Here is a 22,718-nt window from a genome sequence, read left to right on the forward strand (position 1 = left end):
CAACTGTTACAACTGGGTCTAGAGTTGGACCCTGCCCTTGGCCTTCGTTCCCCCTCCCTCCCTCCTCTAACAATACTTCTCAGGGCTATATGAATCACTTGATCAGTCGTCGCTCTCTCTCTCTCTCTCTCTTTCTGTCTCTATCTCTATCTCTCATTCGATTTTGCTTTCTCTTTCTGATTCTCTCCACTGTGAACTCAAACATAGCCAATGGGGCGGCTGCGTCAAGTCAAGCCAAACAAATTGGGGCCGTGATTTGTGTTAGCTGGTCCTCTGTGACAAGGGGAGCGCGGGGGGTGAGGGGGGGGGGGGGTGCAGTGTGCAGTATGCGGGGTGCTTGAGGGGGTCGACCAACTCTATATTACTCACTCCAAATCCGAGTTCATTGTTGTTCATACTTATTTTGTGTATGTATGTTTGTATGTATTTAGCAATAAATATAATTATAATTTAGCTTACGCTTTAAGTTAGCAATTCACTTATAATAAGGCAAATGAAAGTGAAGGGCACTGTGGGGCGGGGTAATGCAAACCGATAATAATGCGAAAAATTTTAATGAATTTGAATATGTAACTAACCGATTGCTAAAATACGAATATTACGTATACGCATTTGTTTGGGTATTATTATTATTTCATATTATTAGTGTAGGCATTTTTAAAGGTAAGGTAAGGTAAGTAGTACAAGTTATCTCTATATATTTGATTTATGTGTAGGCAAAAACTTTCAAATCTAGCAACTTAACGACTAAAAATGTTTCACTTTTAAACTTTTACAAAAAGCAGGCAAAATTGGTATCTCAATGCATAAATTTAAGTGTACATACAATAAATTCGAATCGTTGACGATTTGGTAACTCTCTTTCTTCTTTCATTCTCTTCAACTGTCTTCCTACGCTCTTCTCTTTTATTTCATTCTTTCTCTCAGTTTCCTTGTTCGTGCTTAAATTCGGCAATGGAATGTAAAGCACTTTGTTTGGGGATAAGACAAAAACTCAAGCAATGAAAATATAAAATAATAAGAATAACTAAAAATAAAATAAAAGAATTGTTTAATGTTTTTTTTGAGATTTTTTTGTTGTTGTTTTAATTTGTAATTGGTAATATCGTTTTAAACATAAAGTATAGAGTGTGCAGAGTTACATTAAATGTTGTTCAGCTTGTGCTTTGTTTCTCTCGCTGCATAATTAACAAATTAAAAATTAATAATACAATACAAATCAAATTGTTGTGTGTAGAGTGGTGTTTTGATTACAAAATTATAATAATAAAAAACGGAAAACATGCGAGTTTTTTTTTGTGTTGAGAATTTTTTCGTTTTTTGTTGTTTTTTTCTTCGTTTTTTCTTGTTTTTGTTTAAATAATACACTGGGTATGCAAAATATCCACTACTACAACTTTAGTGTTCGTATCTTTTCGCTTCTTTTTAAGTAAATTGGAGGAACGTATGCTGCGTATACAAATCATGTCTGTGTATCGGATGTTTGTGTATGTGTGTGTGTGTGTGTGTTGGAAGTGCACCTCTAGAAGCAGCACCCAAGAGTTGACAGTATAAAAACACATAAATTCTAGTATCTAGATTATTCAATTATCTTTTTTTTTTTTGTTTGTGGTTAGCAATCCATTCATCATTGAAACAATCTTTCATTTTTTTGGATTTTCATGGATTAGTTTTGTTTTTTGATTGGAAATATGTTGTATTACGTGTTAGAATGCCGACTACGAGCTACTTTTTATAATTGTTATAACCATTATTTCTTTTGTTTTTCCGTGTTTTTCTGCTACACGTACACCACAATTATTCTTTTTTTGTTTGCATAAATGTTTATAGTTTTATATCATTTTTTTGTTGTTCGTTATTTTATATATTTTGACATTTTTTGTGTGTGTGTGTGTGGATAAAAGTTTTATGCTCATTCTTTTGTTTTCTTTTTTTTTTTGCGTGATTTATGATTTATTCGTTTTTATTTTATTTTTGCGCTCCAAAAAAAGATTCTCTCGTTGTTGAACTTAAATAGACACATTACAAATTTCGTTGAACACATGAGCAAACAATAACAGAGCGTGAGGAACAATTGTAATCATATGTAAAAAATGTGCAAAATGAAGAACTATATAAATAAAGTAAATGAGCAAAAATTGCGAGCACACAGATTATTAAGAAAAACCTTTACACAAAATATATTGTATATATATATAGCAAATATCGTTTTGTTGTTGTTGGAGCAGAAGGAACAGCAGGCGGAGCAGAGAAGAAGGGGGGCGTGTGTGTCGTGTGTGATGATCGTGGTAGGTCGCTTGATAGGTTTTGATTTTCTTTTCTTGGCTGGGCTGGTTTTGGAGGAGGCGAGGCATTTAGGAAAGAAATAAAGTGGACGCTCCACTGAGCCACAACTTGGATTGTGTTTAGTTGTTGTTGTTCTTTTGTTTTTTTTTGCTGTTGGTTGTTGTTCTCGTCGCATTCATAGCAATACAATACTTTCGCCTAATATGTTTATAATATTAGCAAAGTAGTTTATGTTTTTCTTCGCATTTCAACTTCGTTTCATCCCACAACATCATCATCATCATCTTCGTTCGTTCATTCATCATCTACTACACATCTGTTTTAGCTGGTGTCCAGTCCAGGTCTCTCAATTTAAAAGTCAAGCAACGCCACCTCAGCAGCAGCTGTTGGTTGTTGTTGCTGTTGTTGCTCCACCAAAGCTTCCTGCGCCGCCTCAAGCAACTCATCGTGATGCAGTCCATTGCCATTGTGGCTAAGCAGCTCCTCCTTGCCATTGGCAGCAACAACATCAGCAGCAGCAACCGCTTCAGTTGCTGTTGCTGGCTCGGCAACTGTTGTTGTTTCGGCTGCTGTTGCCGCTGCTGCCTTGGCTGGTGTGGTGCCCGATGCTGGCCTCTTGATCTTCAGTCCAGCTGGTGCCGGTGACGTCTTGCTGGCTGCAGTTTCTTTGGCTTTCAGTTTAAGCGGCGATCCGCTGGAAGCGCTGCTCTTCAACGGCGACGACTTGCGCTGTGCAGCAGCAGCAGTAGATCCAGCTCCTGCTCCAGTTCCGTTGGTCGCCGACAACAGCGAGCGACGCGCAGTGCTGGCGCCGCTTGCTGGTGCCGAGTGTGTAAATTTGGGTGCCGGACGTGCCGTGAAAGTCTTTGTAGTGCTTGTTGTTGTTGTCGTAGTTGTGGTTGTTGCTGTTGCATTGCTGCTGCTGCTGGTGGCAGACTTCAGACGATTGCTGCTGGTTGTGCTTGTTGTGCTGCTCTTGGTCACACCATTGGCCAGCGGTTTGCTGGGACTGCGTGCTCCAGTCGCAGCACCTGTTGTTGGCGGCTTGCGCAGCGTCGAACCAACTGCGCTGCGTGGCGACGGCACCTTCGGCTTGGCAGCTCCTGCTGCTCCAGTGGTTGCTGCTGCTGTGGTTGCTGGCTTGCTGCTGGCGGACAGCAGCAGCCGCGACTTGGTTGCAGTTGTGCCATTGCTGGCTGCAGTTGTGCTCGTTGCCGGTTTGCGTGCTGTTGTCGCTCCACTTGTAGCTCCTACTCTGGCTGCTGTTACGCCAGTCTTGCTGGCTGCCGGCTTGCTGGCGGGTGCCGTAGCTGGGCGTGTGCTTGTCGTGGTGCTGCTCAGTGTTCTGGGTGCCGGCTTGCCAGCCACATTGCTGGCCGAAAGCGGCTTGCGAGTTGTCGTTGTGCTCGCCGGCTTGGCGGCCGACGATGCTGTTGTGGAAGCTGTGGTCTTGACAGCGCCTGTGGCGGGTGCTGTGCGTGGACGTGGAGCAGCGGCTGTTGTCTTAGCTGCAGCAGTCACACCAACTGTGGTCTTCTTGGTGATAGTCGTAGCACTTGCTGCGGCTGGCTTCGCCTTGGCCGCCGCTGTTGTGGCTGAAGTTCTGGCGGCTGGCTTCTTGGCAGCGTCACCAGGACTTGCCTTGGGCTTGGCCTTAGATGCGGCTGCGGCAGTTGCACCGGCAACGGCAGCCACAGCTGTTGCCGCAACAGCAGCAGCCACAGCAATCTCAGCCACAGGCGTCTCCTCAGCGGGCTCTGCAGGCTTGGGTTGCTCCAGTTCGGCCAGTGGCTCAACAGCTGGCTCTGGGGTCTCAGTGCTGGCCACGCCATTTGTATAGGGAGCAGCAGCAGCAGCAGCGATTTCAGCCTCGATTTGCTTGGCGTACGCCTCCTGCTCCAGCTGCAATTGCAGTGCTTGTGCTTCCTTCTGTGCCTCCAGCTGCTTGAGCTGCTCCTCTTCCAGACGCTGCTGTTCCTCCAGCTGCTGTTGCTGCAGACGTTGCTCCTCCTCCAACTGCTGCTGTTGCAGGCGTTGCTCCTCCTCCAGCTGTTGCTGCTTCAAGCGCTGCTCTTCCTCCAGCTGCAGCTGCTGCAGACGTTGCTCCTCCTCCAACTGTTGTTGCTGCAATCGCTGCTCCTCCTCCAATTGCTGTTGCAGCTTCTGCTCCTCCTCGAATTCCTGCTGGCGACGACGCTCCTCCTCCTGCTGCTCCTGCAGACGCTGTTCCTCCTCGAGTTGTCGCTCATGCAGACGCTGCTCTTCTTCCAGCTGCAACTGATGCAGACGCTGCTCCTCCTCCAACTGTTGCTGTTGCAGACGCTGTTCCTCCTCCATTTGTTTCTGCTGCAAAAGCTGTTCCTCCTCCAGCTGCTGTTGATGCAGACGCTGTTCCTCCTCCAGTTGCTGCTGCTGCAGACGCTGTTCCTCCTCCAACTGCTGCTGGTGCAAACGCTGCTCTTCCTCGAGCTGATGTTGCAGTTGCATTTGCTCCTCCTCCAGCTGTTGGCGCTTTTGTTCCTCCTCCAGTTCGGCATCAAAGTGCGAAGTGCTTGTCACCTGCTCTTGATCCAAACCGAACAGTTGCTCCTGCTCTTGGCCAAATGGATTGGAGGCTGGAGCGCGCTCCTCTTGGTCGTGAACTTCATAGCCGGTAGCTGTATCGAAATCAGCATATTCCACCTGCAAAACAAGTAAAAGGAAGATTCATTAAAATCTATAGTTGAATGAATATTATTATGCAATAAGATACTATTCAAAGGTGAAACATTTGCCAGCAAATTTGGCAACTCTAACTGCTGCAGACACAGATATTTAAAGACGAAAAAACGCGGACGGACAGACAGCAATAAACGCTGAGTTTTACCACAATTCTATTATATGTACATCTATTATATGTATCTAACTAAACCAGGACCATTGTAAGACAATTTCACAGCTCTAACTTTTGTAAACTCTGAGATTTAATAGACAAACCACGCGGACAGACAGCCAGCAAACATATTAGCTGACTTTGCCACACAGCTTTTATACATCCGGCATAAATTATATAACTACAACCTGTCTTACTAAACCAGGACCATTGTCAGCAAATTGTGTAGCTCTAGCTGCAATAGACAGCGATTTTGAAGTGTTAACAAGGGCGGACGGACAGACAGACAGACAATACAACTGCTCACTTTAAACTATTGCACACATTGCCATCAAGTTATTATTCACCATTTTGTTCCAGCTGACAAATCTCTTGAAGCAACACTTGGCTGCAACATCATTCACAATGAATTTGAAATGTTAATACCCCCAGCAGATGATGCTCAGAATAACGACGACGATGATGATGATGATGAGAATGACTAACAACAATATGCCGAAAAAAAACAAAGGCCATGCTATGCAATAGCAACAACATTTGGACTGTGTCTGGCTGTCGTCTTCTTCACGCACAGACAATGTCGACATCACCATCATCTCCTCCCACTCCTACTCCTCCTCCTCCTCCCCCACTGCGTGTTCGCGCTGTTAAATCGATAAATGCAATGAGCCGGCACATGGCACTGTGGAGATGGAGATGGAGTAAGAGAGAGACGTCTTCATTTTCGGCTCGGGGTTAAAATATGAAAAAGTTTCGAGACTATGGTGTGTTGTATCTTTTTATTTCTTTGCGTCTTCTGTTTGCAATTGTGCGTCAAGAAATTTGTACTTATGGTGTTATATGTTATATATCGCGCCTGTCCAACTGTCTGCTGTCTGTCGCCTGCTCCGCAGAGTGCAAGCTGCTGTAAAAATAGCAGCTACCCAACCCAACCCAACCCAAAGTAACATACTACAAGTATCAAATGCAGACTCGACACTCACAAGTTGTATTTATGGTTGCGGCCATGCCAGCGAGAATAAATCACTAAAACCAATGAATGTTTTCCAGCTAAATAAACGGGAAATTCCTCTTTGCCGAATGACTAAGAAGTCGCAGCAGCAGCGGCAATATCAATAAAGTAAAAAACACAAAATATACAAGAGAACCGAGTGAAAATCTATTGCACCCCAAAGTGCTTTGCTGTTTTCCAGTTAAGTGAAATGAGCAATTTTTTTGGTCAAGAAATAAAATGTTTCATTTCCATTTTCCACGCCGTGTTATCTTAATGTGGCTTGGCTAATCTACAAAAAAGTAATTGACACTGTTTTCAGCTGAGGCAGATGAATTGGGCATGGCCCCGTGAAGTATGCTATAAAAATGAAAAGTCAAGAGGAAGAGCGATAGAATGAGGGAGAGAAAGAGAGTATGAGTGAAGGAGTGTGCAGTGCAGCAACATCCCCAAGTTCAACGCAGGGCGCAGGCGACAGATTCTGCTCGTCAGCTGTGCGAGGGTTGGACACACGCACACGCATTCGCACACTAGCACACATACATACACATGTGCAAGCACTCAAATTACTAATGCATACGAATTATTATAATGACATCAGCAGCAGCAGCAGCAGCCGCAGTCGCAGTGGCTGAACGAGCTTGTGAAAGTGAGAAAGCAGCAATGTCATGACAGTTGCTTGCTCTGCAACAGCAACAACAACAACAGTGACAACAACGTTGAGAAGAAACTATGTACAGCAAAACAGACTGTGCGATGACATAGCGCGGACAACAAAAACTACAACGAGGAAAAAAAACAAAGTCAGATGACAGGAAACGTGTCACTGACTTAGTACTGTGACTTGGCGTTAGTTTTGGCGCTGTCCGAGACAGGGTAAAATACAAAAAAAAAAAAAAAATGTAGCGTTAACATTTTTTCCGGCACTTTTCTTCTAGCACGCAACGCAACTGAGTCGCTGAGACCGCAGTCAACAGCAGCAGCAGACGTCGCAGTTGCTTTAAAATGTCATTGACCAGCAAATGCCACCAGTCGGGGCCATTCATTGCTGTTGTAGTTGTAGTTGCTGCTGCTGCTGCGTTGCCGGTGTTTTGTCGGTTTCTGCTGCCCACTTTTGGCCCACTCGCGCAATTGCTGGGCTGGCTTTCTTTTGTTGCTCAAGCGTAATGGGGCTAAAAGTGAGCTGAAGCCGAAAAAATGAAGTAAAAAGTGAACCGGTTAAAGCGCGGCTTAGTCAGCGTTCTCCTTCTCTTTCGCTCTCTCTCTCTACCTCTACCTCTGATGACTCATCATTAGCTGCAGAGAGACCCGCATAATTTGTTAATTAATCAGATAGTCTTAAATTATGCAATACCATTCTTCTTGTTGCCATTTTTATTTATAAACTTGCAGTCGAGCCTCCTCCCACACTCTTCCTCCCTCCCATTGTGCGGCGATAATTCTTTGACATTTTATCAGCACACAAAAAAAAAGATGCGTCAGTCTTGAAAAACGCTGGCAACGCTGTGACGCCAATTTAGCCGGCCGGTTTATTGGCAAATCGCTTTAACGTGTTGCTGTTGCTCTTTTGCAAAAAACTGTTTTTTGCCAACGCAAATTAAATATATGTATGTGTTTAAGTTTATCAATGACTGTGCCTGTGTATATATGCTCGAGGTTACCGATTTAAGTGCATGACTTTTCTATTATTGACAAATCATTTTGGCACTCTAACCGAACAATAGAGCGGTGCTAAGCAGACCTTACTCTCTGCATCTCTCTCTCGTCCTCTCTCAAGCAAATACAACAATGAACGCACTTATTCATTGACGCCGACGTCGCTGCTAGTGGGTGAGTGCGACTGCGACTGGTGACTTGACTGTGTATCTATCCTTCACTCGCTCACGCTCATGCTCATTGAATCTTTTGCTCTCTGTTCGCAAATTCTTTTGCTTGTTTTTGCCGAAAAAGCAAAACAAAACGCAACGATGACATCAACATTTTTGTCTTCTCTTCTCACATAAACACAAATACTCACACACATGCATACACACCGCGAATTTTAATGTTGATAATTGTGAAAAGTGCGCAGCAAAAGAAATTGCACGAACGCCGCTGTTGACGTCAGCTGTGTGTTGTGCAAAGAGAGTGTGAGAAAGAGAGAAAGAAAAGTGAGATGGGGAGAACAACGCAAGGCTGATTGCTGATCAAGATCAACAGCACACTGTGGCGAGAGAGTTGTTGTTTTTGTGTCCTACCGTGCAAATTGCTGAAAAATCAAAAAATCGTACAAAATTGTGCCATAAACAACAACAAGCAGCACAGCAGCACATACACAAATCAAGTTCAACAGATGGCGAGCATTTGCATTTCGGCTGCCCATGGGGGCCGCGCTGTCATAGTGTGTACGTTGTACATTGGGGCCAAGCAGGGGCAGGTTGACTATAAATTTTCAACGAATCCAAAATGGCACACACACACACCAACTACAACAACGGCAGTAAGACAATTTATAGAGTCGCAAATTTTGCACAAATCCAACAAATCACTTGTATTGAGTCGTCGACGTTGCGGTCGTCTGACATGGCTCGTTAGAAATCCAAAAGTGGGCAACCCAAGCGACGACAGTGACCATTAAGCGCTTACAAATATGGCCATACAGTTGGCAGCCAGGCAGGCAGGCAGGCAACGCAGGGTCTAACTGTTTTTGGCCATACGCACACTTACGATATGCACATAATAATAACAATAAAATAGCTAAATGCTCAATAATGCGTAGAGAGCGTACAATCAAATGACTAACCATGCGCTGCGCTGCGCTGGGCGGTGACAGCAACCAGCAACAACAACAACAACATCAACGACCGCAGCAATAAAATACAATGCCAAATTAAGCACGACAGACAGCAGGCAAAGACTTCTCTTTTTGCACATGTGTGCGTGCCTATGTAATTTCTATTTTTAACGTTTAAACGTTTGGCCACACTGTCAATATAGTAGTCGTCGTCGATGACAAAGCCCAAAGATGCCAAAAACTATTCACTGAGCACCACATGCAAATTGCACTCTAGTTTGCTCGCTCTTACGCTCTTGTTTGTGTGTTTGTGAACAAGAAGAATAGATTCATCTTTGGCTCACTCTCTCTTAGTAACTGTGCTATAATAAGCACAGCATTGCACTACAATGTTACTGTTACTGTAACTGTTAGTCGCTTGCTACATATTCATGCTAATGATGTTGAAATCGTACGAGTGTGCAACACAGCAGCAGCAAGTGCGCGCCACATGCCACATGCAATTGCAGCACGCAACATGTTGCAGAGTCTGGCTTTATGGTTTTTTCTTTCTTTGATGTTTGTCTTCTTCTCTTTTTTTTTGGGTAGTAAATTTTGCTGGTAAAGCAACTGTAGCAGCTCATGCTGCACATCATTAATCTTCCAATGTTGATTAATGCACAATTTTATGCTATTTTCATCATCATAGTCTTAAGAGTGTGCTGCAGGCAGCTGAGGCATGAAACCAAACCTAACCAACGCCATGGGGGGGCCGCGCCCCTTTTGTGTACTTTAATAATTATGATTCTTTTTTTGATCCATTTCTTTTCCTATTTTAAATTGATTCTTTTTTCTGTATTTGATTTGATTGCAAAGCGGAAATGACACAAGTCTAGAAAGTGCAGTTCTCTTTCTCTTCTAACTGCACATTCTACTTTATTCTTTATTTTATTTACAATTCGAATTGTGCTTAGTCATCAGCAAAAATTCCAATCAATTGGGAGCAAACTCAAAAATATAATTTGAGCAATTAGTCAGACAAACCTCTATTCACACTCACTCACTCACTCACACCATTCATTCTGTTCCACTCACTCACTCACTCACTCACTGACTAGCTGACTCGACAACTCAATGAATTATGGCGACGCCATTAATGAAAGAATTAATAAGCAATAAAGAAGAAATGAAATACAACTTTAGATACAGAGTAGAGCGCCATATAAAAGTGTGTAGGAAAACCGGCAAATGGCCATGGCAACAGATTTTCGCAAACCGAGGCGCAGACAAAGCACAAACAACAACAACAACAACGACAAAAAGACACAAAAATAGAGCGGAGCGACCCACAAGATTTGCGAAACCAAGTTACACAGCTCAGATCATAATTAAGTTTGACTGTTGTGACGACGATTATGAAGTTATTCGCTGGGCCCAAACTCGACTCGACTCAACGTGGCACGCAACAAGGTATTTTTTGCAATCAACAAGCAAATAAAAACACCAAAAGAAAAACAAGGCAAATAAAAAAAACCTTTTTTAAAACTGCAAAAGAATAGAAAGTTAATTATGTTTTATTTTTGCGCTGTTCGCAACTCTTGAGAGTTGTAGGAATTTTGTGTTTTTACGTATTTTTTCGCAAGTTTCGAAAGAAAAGCCCAACGCGATGACGATGTCATCAGTCTGCCTCATTATGAACTTCATGATGAACTCGGCGCACATCGTTTGTTCTGCGGTTGAGAGTTTCAGTTTCGGCATTTTGTTGTATTATGCAGATTGTCTGTCTGTCTGTGCTTGGGGAAAATTTGTGAAAGGCTTGTCCAAAAATAAATATGAGAAAAAATCTATTGTAATTTGCTTCAAGAAAACCGCAAAACAACAAATTATTAGACGCGACTTGAATTAAAGCCGAAACCGAAACCGAAGCCGGAAAGTTTGCCAACACAAACAATACCAAAGGGAAAAGGTCTAACCAAACTATAGATACACCAGAAAAGATAATACAATTTACATCTGCTACTCTGATATGGTTCGTGAACTACTGGAATCCAAGACTCTAAATCTTATTGTCTTCCAGAACTAACGGTTGTTAAATTTCTCATCATCCGACATGATAAATTGAATAATTTCGTTTATAATTAAAAAAGAAAAAATCAACTCGAAATCAACATACAAGTCATAAATACTTTAACAACGTTTCTCACACTGTTGGGTCAGTTATAAATTAAAGTTTTGTAATAGCAATTAAATTAATCAATTATGCGAATATATTTGAAATGTCTTTCCTGTCAAGTTAGAACTCCTTTTAGCGCTCATCAGTCAAGACAGAAAGAACATCTAATGGGTGTGCTAAATGGAATTGATTTATTAACAGTTTAATGGGATCGCGCTTAAATTCGCGAATGGGGATTGGTCAAGTCTAGTCCAGTCCAGTGAAAGGCACAAATGGTGCCCTCGCAGAGATCATCAATAATGCGCGTGGCGCACTCATAAATCGGACCAATGGTGATAAAGATATTTCCACAAATTTGAAGCCATTAGTCTGTGACTGCAGCGGCCAACAACACGGAAAAAACACAGCAAGGTTCATTAAAAAAAAAACGACTACTACAATGAAAATCATAATAAAAAAAGAAAAAAAGTATAGAAGAGGAAAAACATATTGACGCGCCGACATGAAACAGATTCAACTGCGCTTTTGTGAAAGTATCTGCATTCAACGAATGCGGAGCGCACGAAGAACCAAAAGATACAATTACAATGCGACTCGAACTCGGACTTGGACTCAGCCACATGAATGGTTAGATATATGTATATATAGATGGATAGAAACATTAGAATGGCGAGCCATGAAATTGGCTGCTTTTGTTGGCCAAGAAGTGAGTGAGTGAAATAGACCAACTGCTTAACTGCCAAGAATCTGCAAAATCAAGACTGTTTGTTGTTGTGTGGCAAGGTAGTTTAGACAGATAGATAGATGGATGGATGGATGGATGGCTGGCCGCATGAGGCATATTCATAATAGTGCAAAATATGATATAGACAACAACACACTAAGCGAGAGAAGCGGCCGCGGCTATTTAGAGGCCAAAAGAAATTGTTAATAGCGCAAATGGTAATGGTAATGGTAATAAAAAAACACCTGGTCGCTGCTTCTACACGAACATTGTTTCGGTTTGGCAATTGGCAGAGCCAGCAAACGGAAAACTAAGCCAGGCCCCTCCTCAACTTAACTCAACTCGACTCGACTTGAGCCATGCTTTAGTTGTGTACCTTCCCATAGAGCCACGATACGATTACCAGAGCCAGAGAGTCGGAGAGTCTAAGTCGAAGTCGCGGCCACTTCTTTTCTTTATGAGTTCTTTAACATTGGCCGTCGACGCGACGGGCAATAAGCCTTCGTGGCTGGCTAATGGCCATCGTAGCGGACATTGTCTTTGGCCCAATGCTTTACAGCTGAGCCGAGAGTGCAGTGTGTGAAATATCGAAATCTATTCAAGAGGCACGACAGCAGCCAGCACACACAAATGCAATTCGAAAGTCAGTTAAAAAGAACAACAAAACTGTCCCTCTGCAACATCCTTTGCTTTGCCTCTTGTCGTAATATTTTCGACAACGTTTCGTTCTACGTTTTACGATTAATTAAAGTAAATTGACCTACAGGTTGTAGTTGTAGTTGTAGTTGTACTCTATAGTTGTTGTTATAGTTGTTGTAGTAACTACAAGAGAACTGAGAAACCGGTTCGACATCATATTCATCATTCCAAGAAATTTTTGCACAACTCTTCTTTTTTGTTTTTTGTTTTATGAGCAACATGAGCCGAGCATGAAAACACCAAAATCGGTGGGCCGAACTCTGCTTAACGTTTACTTTATTTATAGCATTTATGCTGTATTTGCTGCCTGCTGCCCAGTTGTTTGCGTTCAGCACTCTCAGCTGCGCCCTGTGTGGCTTTTCTTTGCCTCAGCTTTGCCTCGTAACTTAGCTAAAATTAGTTGTGCTTTCTTTTGCTTCGACTTCAAGTATTATATCATAACTCAATTTTTATCATCGACCCCGCCTGGGCTTTGAGTATGATTAATTGAATGTTAACTGCTTTGCTGCGATTGCGATTAATAATACCCCCAAAGCTTTCTTGCAGATATGAAAGTTCTGTGCACTCAGAGGCACAACAAACTACTATTATTGTATTTCAAACTGTTTCAGGCCATGCCGTCATCTAAATTAGTCATATTAAAGGCACTTATAAATAAGAATGCCTACGGGAGCTGCTTTCAATGGAATGTTTTCAAAGTTTAGATTGCATTTCCTATATTAAGTAAAGTTTTTCAACTACACCTTTCGCTTAAGAGCGCCTCGAGGTCCTGTGTATCACTTCTAAATGGCTGTCAGAGAGACACACGCAAATTGTTGTACAACTTGATCCTGGGGCATAGATTTTCATGTGACAAACTCGAGGAGGAAATGAGTGTGAAAAATGCATGCTGGAAAACAAGTTGGCCAAGATGGATCGTCTGAGAAAATCTTGTCTGCCTGGCTACACAAAATGACTTTCAATTAACAACACTTTTGGAGGAGCACTTGGCTGTGACACCCCAGAGTAGCAGGCAGCAGGCAGTAACGATTAAAGCCTATTTATAAAGACGATATAGACAATATGAATGCAGCGGGAGCTGGACTGCCAGCAACTAAGGAGCTGGACTGGGAGCTGTGGGAGCTGGGGAGCTGTTCTTGGCAATTTCTGTGCCCGCCTGTCGTCTGACAAGAGGCATAAGCCTCAGGGATGTGTCAGGGTGACACAGGGTGACAGGGGTGTGAGCAGCCAACAGTCAGCGGCTGACAGTCAACTGAGTCAACTGCAACAAGCGCTGCAGGGGCCACAAAATGCATTGCCGCATTTTGTCTCCCATTTTAGTAATTATTTTTACATATTTTCTACGTTGTTTCTCTTATTTTTTTTTTGTTTTTTTGTGTTGGTTTTGAAAAGCTATTGAACTTGGCACAGGCTTTGCATTTTAAAAATAAAAATGTACATGCAGCGAACATGCATAAATTTCATTTGCAAAAGATGCAAAAAAAAAGAAAAAAGAAAGAGAAATAAAAGAAGCAGGAAGCAAAAGAACGAAACGAGCGAATCATCTGTATCTGCAATATGCGAGCGTTGCAAGCGAAAGTGTCGCCTACAAATACACACACACATTGTCCACACACACATACACACACTCACACACATATGGCAATATAAATTTAGATAACGCATACAGATAGACTGGGAAAAAAGAAAGAGCGAGAGCAAGACACTGCACCAAAGGCAGCCGCATAAAAATAAGATATTGTATCTGCAAGATAAAAAGCACTTCAACTGCTGCTGTAGCTGCTGCTGTTGCCATTTCTTTTGAACTGCAAAATGTAAAATGCTGCAATTAGACGCCGCAATCGTTGTCAAGTGCTCCGACTCCGACTCCGACTCGAGGCTCCACAGCCCCCATCTTCAGTTCCAGTTGCAACGGCAACAACATCTTCAGACGTGTGCTCTTGCCTTTTTGGCAATCAACTTCAGTCAACCCACACAGCACACAGCACACAACAGGCAACTGGCAACTGGCTGGCAACGGCAATCATATTGCAGCAAGATTTCTTGCCGTCGTCTTGAGTCGTCTCGCAATTGTTCTGCTTTTGGCTTTTTGGGGCCTCCTCGTCGCGACCGCAAAAATGAAACTCGTTTTGTTCACACACACACACACGATCACAATCACACAGAGTTGGCAAAAAGTCTTGTATATTATTTACCAACTCTGTCTGACGCCTGCCTGCTTTATTTTATATTTTTTTCCTTTTTGCATTTAGGCTGAAATTGGGCGTCAGTTGGATTACATACACGTACACTGAGAGAAATATAACTACCTAAATATTGGAATCGAATTTCAAAGCGAAGATAAATTTTGAATTTTTGCATTTAATACCCTTGCTTTCATATAACAATTTGAATAGTCAACAAAATATATTCTATAAATATATATAACAAATTTTTATATTATTTTGTAATTTATATAAATAAATCAAGAATTCTGACTTTAAAATTTGTTTGTTTTCTTTGTATAGTATAAAAAAATAAAGTGTTTCTCATTATTTATTAATTTTTTTTAAGTGTTTTTTTTAGCACTTTCATATTACATTCATAAAAATATAATATGAAATTTCGTTTGCATTAGAAGAAAAACAATTTGTATGTATAATTATGTAAAGCGCTTTTTTTTAGTACTTTATCATTACATACATACATACATGTGTATAAAAATATAATATAAAATGTGTATTGCATTAGAGGAAATTCAATTTGTATATATAAATAAAAGCGCTTTTTTTTAGCACTTTCTTATTACATTCATAAAAATAATAATAATATAAAATTTTTATTGCATTAGAGGAAAATAAATTTGTATATATATATATATATACTACAAGTAGAATTAATAAGATTAACATGTATTTAATTTAGTATGTTTTTCTTTTTAGTATCCACATTTTGTTTGTTTGCCATGCGAATTTTCTCGCTGTGTACGCTCACAGACATGTCTATATAGACAACTCGTACTTAGGTGGGCAGACGAGATACAGTACACACAACATTCACACACACACACACACACACACACACACACACACACACTCTCGCCGTCTCGTTGTTGCGGTATCGGTAACTCATTCCCTCCTAAGCACTTGTCCGTGTGGGCAGACGAGGCTGGGCGTAGGATTGGCGACGCCAAATGCGCTTACCGAGCTCGGATCAAATCGGACCACCCGTTGCCCCAAAAACTGCATGAGATGGCAACAGTAAGTGTAAGAGCAATGAGTGGCGCTTATAGCAAACATAGCAACAAAAGCAACAATCACAACACAAGCAACAAAAGTATATGTATGTGTGTGTGTCTTTGTGAACTAAATTACATACGAAAAAGTGAAGAAGCAAACAATTTTAATTGAGTTAATAATCTTAATGGATTTTCAGACTTAATTACCAGTTTGAGCGCCTCTATCGAGCCTCTTTGTTGCCTGCTGTTTTATTATTATCATTACTATTATTCTTTCTACTTATTTTTTTTTAGCTTTTACTGTTAGCATTTTCGTTGAAGAGTTTTTGGCACAGTTTCATTTGAAGCACGCAAGAATTATCTCATTGTTCGCTAAGCGTACACAATTTTGTTCCATTCTTGTAAGCATTATTTCAACATAACAGAATCACAATAATTGTTCTGTTAAACACTTATTTATCTTGCCATTACCTCGAGTCTAATGTTAACTACTCTCGCGTACATAATTACAAGATTAAATCGCTTAAAAAAGGTCTGCATCAGACACACATGTCATTCATTTAGTTAAATTGCGTGATTCATCTAGCTAGACGAATCTTACTCACATTTTGAGAGAATTATGATATAATAAAAGGCTAAATAAAACCTCATTTCCCCCATTCACAAACACATATGCAAATTGAAATTCTTTTTTTTTTTTTTTGTATAATATCTTAAATATGCATACGTCGACTATATACATATATAAATATATTTATTTATTCAATTTGGCCTCTCTGATTCAGGTAGTCTATTTTAAATATTTTTACAACAAAACAAAACAAAAAACGTTCCCTTTTTTTTCGCTTTTTGTTGTCCGTCAAATGTCATAAACAATTCAAATTGTTATGGAATTCTCTGGCAAACGAGAGATGAGCATTTGGTTCTCTGCTGCTGCTGTTGCTGTTGCTGCTGACGATGCTAATTTATGTAAATTGCACAAATTTTAATTAAACACAAGTTTAAACAAATGTCATGCGAATTGTGGCGAAAGTTTGCAGCAACCACAAACAACAACAATTGCGAATCGAAACAATAAAAAACCATTCAGAATTTGTAATTATATTCAGTAGTTTTATGAATGTTGTGTGTGTGGGAATCTAAACCTAATAGACTGAGTCATCAGACAGACGCGTGAATCTGATTATGCCATTAGTTTGTTTGCAATCGCTTTATCAATTCGCTGTTGTTGTTGTTGTTGTTGCTTTGTAGAATCTCGTTGCACCTACATATATGGAATTTTATCGCCTGACTAGCGCCATTTGATTTTATAAATAAACATCGTGATAACGGCGACAACGGCAAAGTGCAATCGACAAAAAAAGCTAAAATGAGCATCATGTTGATTATTTGATTATTTTTCTAATAATGTTACTTAACAGCGTGCCAGGCATTCAGCTAACATTGCCGCTAATTGGCAGCGCCTGACTGCCTCTCTGCCCCTTCTTTCTGCTTCGCAACTTATCAAGAAATCCCCATGCACATCCACAAAAAAAAAACACTTAAATGTTTTTTTTGATAAAAATGCTGGCAGCGCTGTTTTGGTTTTGTTTTTGTTTACAAAGTCGCCTTGGACTCTCTTGAGGCGCGCATTGGTGACAAGCTGTCTGTTACGTTGTTAATTTGTTGTTGCTTCTGCTGTTCTCGTAGTAAGCGAAAATAAACAATACACAATAAATTGGTGGTCGACACGACACCGAAATCAAAACCAAAATCAAAGACACAATTATAAAGGCAAACACAAATTATCGTTTCTAGTTCTGCGTGCACGCGATTTGTTTAGCCAAATTCCAACAAAGTGATAATAAATAAATATAAATGAGAGAAGTAACAAAAAAAAAAGCACAAATCATGTACAGAAATAATATGCAAATTGAGCGGCCAAGACAAAGACGAAAGAGGGGAGACAGCAGCAAGAAGTAGAAAGCGTTTTGTTACAGGCGTAAATTATACACACAACGAAACTCCCACAGGAAGTTCGATAGCAGCAAACAATGCCCAGAGCAACAACAACACCAACACCAACAACAACAACAGCAGCAGCAGCACCAGCTCCAGCGTTGACTGCGATGACGGCGCAAGACAAAAGCACTTGCATACATACGAAAAAAATCATAAAAATTGTGCATGTATTTGGTGTCTGTGTGTGTATGTGCCATGCAAGCGAAAACCGTATATGACCCAATTAAGTGAACCCAACAAGCGCTTGTGTAATTATGAAAGCTTCTTTTGCATCTGTGTGAGTGTGCCTGCCAGTGTATGTGTGTGTGCATTGGAGCTGGTATTTGCAACGAAGCGAAAAGGTTGCCACTCTTGCCGAAGTTACTCTTTCGCTGCTGTTGCTGTTGTTTTTGTTGTCGTTATTGTTGTTGCTGGTCATGCAGATTGCAGACACCAGCGAGAGAGAGCGCAAGGCGAGAGCGAATTGAGTTTCGAACAGAGCTTTGTGAGTACATACACACACTAGTGTGTATACGTACATAGAAATGCATTAAGCCGAATCGTTGACCGCAAGCAGCACAAAATCCAATTGGAACGGAAATCAAATGCCAAAGGCATTAACAAGTACTAAAGCTAAAGCAGCAACAGCAACAACAACAAAAAGACAGAATAACGACAGCCAGCCACAGCTCAAATGGTGACAATAATATTTTTTCTTAGCACCAAAGGTCAACAGCATAAAGTGTAAAGTACTATACAGAAAAGAAAAAAAATATACTGAAGGCAAAACAAAAGCCGCAATAAAGAGAGAGGAAGTGGCAATAGGCAAAAGGGCAATAAATAAATACACAAGCAGCAGCAACAACCCTTAGGATGCCCTTAATTGTTTAAAAATGGAGTTTAAAGTACATACAAAGCCACACACACCCAGGCACACTCACACATTTAGTTCTAATGAAAACCCCACCCAAGACCCGCTCTTAAGCTTTGCCTACACTAAACACGCACACAAGCAAGCACAACCCAATCGAATACACACACACATATATATAGAGGGCGCATGTGAAAAGCACTTGCGAGTCCTGTTGAGTGTCTGCGAACGGAAACGTGTAGAAAGGCAAGTGAGAGAACGAGCGAGCGAGCGAGTGAGCGAGTTAACGGAACACACCCCAGCCCTGAAAATGCAATAACACCAATAGAGAGAGTGAGAGCGGCACAGTGAGAGAGGGGCGCCAAATGCATGCAGACAGCTGTCTATAGCTGAATGTGTACGTGTATGTGTAGACACAAAGAAGTATACCAACAAATTTAATGATTTCTCGTGCTTGGCCCAGGTGAGAAGGCGACGTGGACAAGGACACGCATGCAAGCAGCCGAGGGGCAAAGAAAGGAGCAGCCCACAGAACGGAAACTGAAACGGAGACAGCTCAAAAATTAACACACAGGACCTCGACGAATTGTGAATTCAGGGTGCAGGACAATTGTCGAGTGTATAATGACGTTTTTGACAAATGCGCTGCCAAAGTGAGTCATTCTCCAGCTAGAGATGGGCGTGCGCCTTAGTGATGGGCGTGAACCGTGACTACGTGACAGAGCTTTCTTATTTGCTTTTCCCGAAAATACAGCTGGCTTTTTCTCTTTTACTTTCGCCGAAAAGACAGCTGGCTTTTCTTATTTAACGCTGTGAAAAATGGGGCTGACTATTCTGACTTGATTTTTCCAAACTTTTTAAAAGGTTTTGGCGTATTTTCTTATTAGGTTGTATTTTTTCTCATTGAACCTAAGCCAGATAAAAATATGAAAAGCTTTTAACAAAAATTTCAATTTATATCGATCTATCTCCCTATATAACGATTTTAGTTTTCCAATTGGATGAAGCTGAAAACGTGGCTGAATTTTTCTATGTGAAAAAGATAAATTTCTTAAGGAGTTTAGCCAAAATACTGTTTTCATACGTGTTATTTATAAATGTTATTACGTTTTTTTATTCCTTTTACCCCACATTGCAAACAAATTATCAACTTTCAATATTTGAAAATCAAAAACGTGGCTGGATTTTCTAATTTGAGTTAGTTACAAAGGCAAGTAATCTTATTAGACAAGGCATTGCAATAAAAGATAATTTAAAAGAACATAAATCTTTTAGTCCCTTGGGGGGAAACTCACCTGGGATGGAACACCGGCATTGAGGGTGTTTTGAATGTTCTCGGACTCCACAAGCAGCTCCTCTTCAACTGGATTCTGTTGCTGCTCCTTTGTCTCCTCCACAAGATGCTTTTCCTCGGTGGAAGTGGACAACGGGGAAGGCGTAATGTCGACAATATCAGCCTGCTCTGGCTCTGGCTGTAGTTCAAGTGTGGGTGCGGTTTCAATGTCATGGTGTGGCGAATCCTCGAGAGGACTAAACGGTGCACTGGTGTCCAGCAGCAGACTCTGTTCGTGCTCGAGGTTGACATCGCTGGCGAAGGCAGCGGCATCGCTCGAGGTGTGCTCCAAATAGAACGAGGCCTGCATGGGATCAACTGGTTGATGCAGTTGATGCTGATGCAGTTCCTCGATGGAGGGTGACTGCGAGACGAGTTCCTTCTCCTCCACATTAAGTAGCTCCTTCTCCTTGAGTGGCTCCTCGCTAGAACTTTGCTGTGGCAGCGGCTGCACCGAGTTCAGAATATCCTCAATGGAAGCATTCGAGATGGATTCACCACCATAAATAGATTGCTTCATGATGTCATCGTTGAACTTTTGTTCCACTTGTTGTTGCTCTTGTGGCTCCAAGTCTAGATCAGCATCCAAATCAACGCTGGTCTCGGGTCCATGATCAAGACGCGGTTGCTGCTCCTGATCTTGCTCCTGTTGATAAACACTGCCGCCATTCTGCAACTCGTTGGCATCGGGGAAAGTGTCATCCTCCAGCTCTAGCTCATGAGGGCGCTGAGCGGCCTCATCGTCAAACTCACGCTCATCGGGCAAAGCAATTGTGTCCATGTTGCAGTCCCGGGTTCCCTTTCGGGGACTCTCGGCCACCAGATCATCGGCCAACAGTTGACGGCCCAATGTTTGCATGGGATCCGCAATGACTGCATTGGGAGCCGGCGATGTGGGCTGCGAACCAAAGTGCGGTACAAACTCAACGGCATTAGGATTGAGCTGTGAATGTGACTCCAACTCGGACTCAACGGGATCAGCGTTCTCCTTGTTATCGAAGAACAAGGGTTGCGAAGTGACAGCTGGTTCAACTGGCTCCGGTTCTGCTTCCGGTTCCTGTTGATGCTCGCTGAGACTGCTGGTGCCATAAGTGGTGGCCACCGAGCTGGGCTCCTCCTCCTCATCCTCATGGTCGTGAGGCAGCAGCTGCTCCTCGGCTTTGTTGGGTAGCAGCTCAGCTGCTTCTTCTTCTTCGTTGGCTGGCTTAACTTCGCCAGTGGTAGAAGTTGTTGTTGTCGTGTTGGAGTTTGTTGAAAAGTCACCATCATTCTTAATCACCTCGACTTCATCTTCTTCTTCCTCGTAGGCACGAAAGACGGCAGCACTGCCACCGTCGACGCCGCTGCCAACGCCATTCCCTAAAGTCAAGTCCATGCCGAGAGACATGTAAGCGTCGCTGCTGCTGCCGACGCCGTTACCGTTGCCAATACCATTGCCAACGCCAACACCGAAGGCGACGTCAACGTCAGCGTCGACATCGACGTCGTTAAACTTTTCGCCGTAGCCGCCGTATTGTTGCTGTAGTTGCTGCTGGTGCTTTTCGCTCTGCTGCACTTCTTTATATTTCCATTCTTCTTCGTCGTCGTGCTCAGCATCGTGTTCGCCACTCTTGGGACCGATGTTGGCCACCAACTCAGCAGCCACGACGTCGGCAGCATTATTGCCGGCGTTGTTGTTGCTGCCAGCGTTTTGCAGACTCTCCTGATTCAGGCGATTTTGCAAAAAGTTGTCAAAGTGCGCATTATCCTCGTGCTCCATTTTTATACTTTTTTCTTCTTTCTTTAGCAGCTGCTCTTCTTCTTCGTGTTAAACTCTTGCAAATCTGCGTGTTCGCTCTTTTTTTGTAATTATTTCTGGTTCGTTGTTCTATCTTATTTGAATTTTGGCAAAAAAAGATTTTGTTGTATGTGGTGAATTATTTGTGTGCTGCTCGGCTGCTCAGTCAATCGTCGTTGTGATTCACACACGCCGCTTCTTGTTGCTGCTGCTTGCTTCTTGGCCTCTTCTTTCTTGCAAATTCTCCTCCTTTTGCTGCTGTCGTTGTGCCGCACCACTGACATACACATGCACACACACGCTCACACAGAAACACACGCACACGACACGCTCACAGAAACAGCCGCCAATCACGAATATGCTTCTTCTTTTTTGCGCAGTCCTGATTCCCCAACAAATGTGCACACTCACACACACAAGTTAGTTACTCTGACTTTTAACGCGAACGCACGCACAAATTCAATATTTTATGTTTTTTTATTGGTTTTATTAACAAACAGTTCAACGCAGTGTAAAATGAAAACAATTCGCAATTTCAACTTTTTGTTTTAGTGCTTTCAGTTAACTTTTGAAATTCACTTTTGCCGACCGATTCTTGCGCGCAAACGACCTTCCAGCTTTAAAACAGAATTCACAATGCGTCGTGCTATCGAACTGATCGCAGCGTGACCACAATTCCCATTTCAAAATGGTGCTATTTTGCGTTCGAAATATACCACTTCGAGCTGGTAACATTTCAAAAAAAAAATGGCGCACCTCCTTAAATAGCATTTGTAAGAGTGGTTGAAATTAAAATACCAAGGAACCAATAAAAAATCATTCTACTTACAAATTTGTTAAATGAAAGTAGCTACTTGTGTTATACAAAGAGAGGCATATCATCAGGACCAGCACATTAAAGCTTATAATATACCATTTCCTCAGTAGTTTGGGAGCCCCAACGGTCACACTATTCTCGACAGTTCGATATGTCTATCGAATATATTGACCATGGTGAATTCAAAAGCTATGGAAATCGTAAGCAGAGTTGATTTCACTTTTGG

At 41.9% G+C, this 22,718-nt stretch overlaps 1 protein-coding gene across 1 annotated transcript; it reads right to left on the reverse strand.

The window, feature by feature from the left end:
• Window positions 1-1,670: 1,670 nt before the first annotated feature.
• Window positions 1,671-22,311, reverse strand: LOC117576006 (205 kDa microtubule-associated protein). Its single transcript, XM_034260510.2, has 2 exons — window positions 19,861-22,311; window positions 1,671-4,968 (listed from the first exon to the last, which is right to left on the reverse strand). The coding sequence occupies exons 1-2, from the start codon at window positions 21,655-21,657 to the stop codon at window positions 2,638-2,640; spliced, it is 4,128 nt and encodes a 1,375-aa protein (XP_034116401.1). The 5' UTR covers window positions 21,658-22,311; the 3' UTR covers window positions 1,671-2,637.
• Between the last annotated feature and the right edge of the window lie 407 nt (window positions 22,312-22,718).

Source organism: Drosophila albomicans, chromosome 2R, assembly GCF_009650485.2.
Source record: "Drosophila albomicans strain 15112-1751.03 chromosome 2R, ASM965048v2, whole genome shotgun sequence".
Taxonomy (NCBI): domain Eukaryota; kingdom Metazoa; phylum Arthropoda; class Insecta; order Diptera; family Drosophilidae; genus Drosophila; species Drosophila albomicans.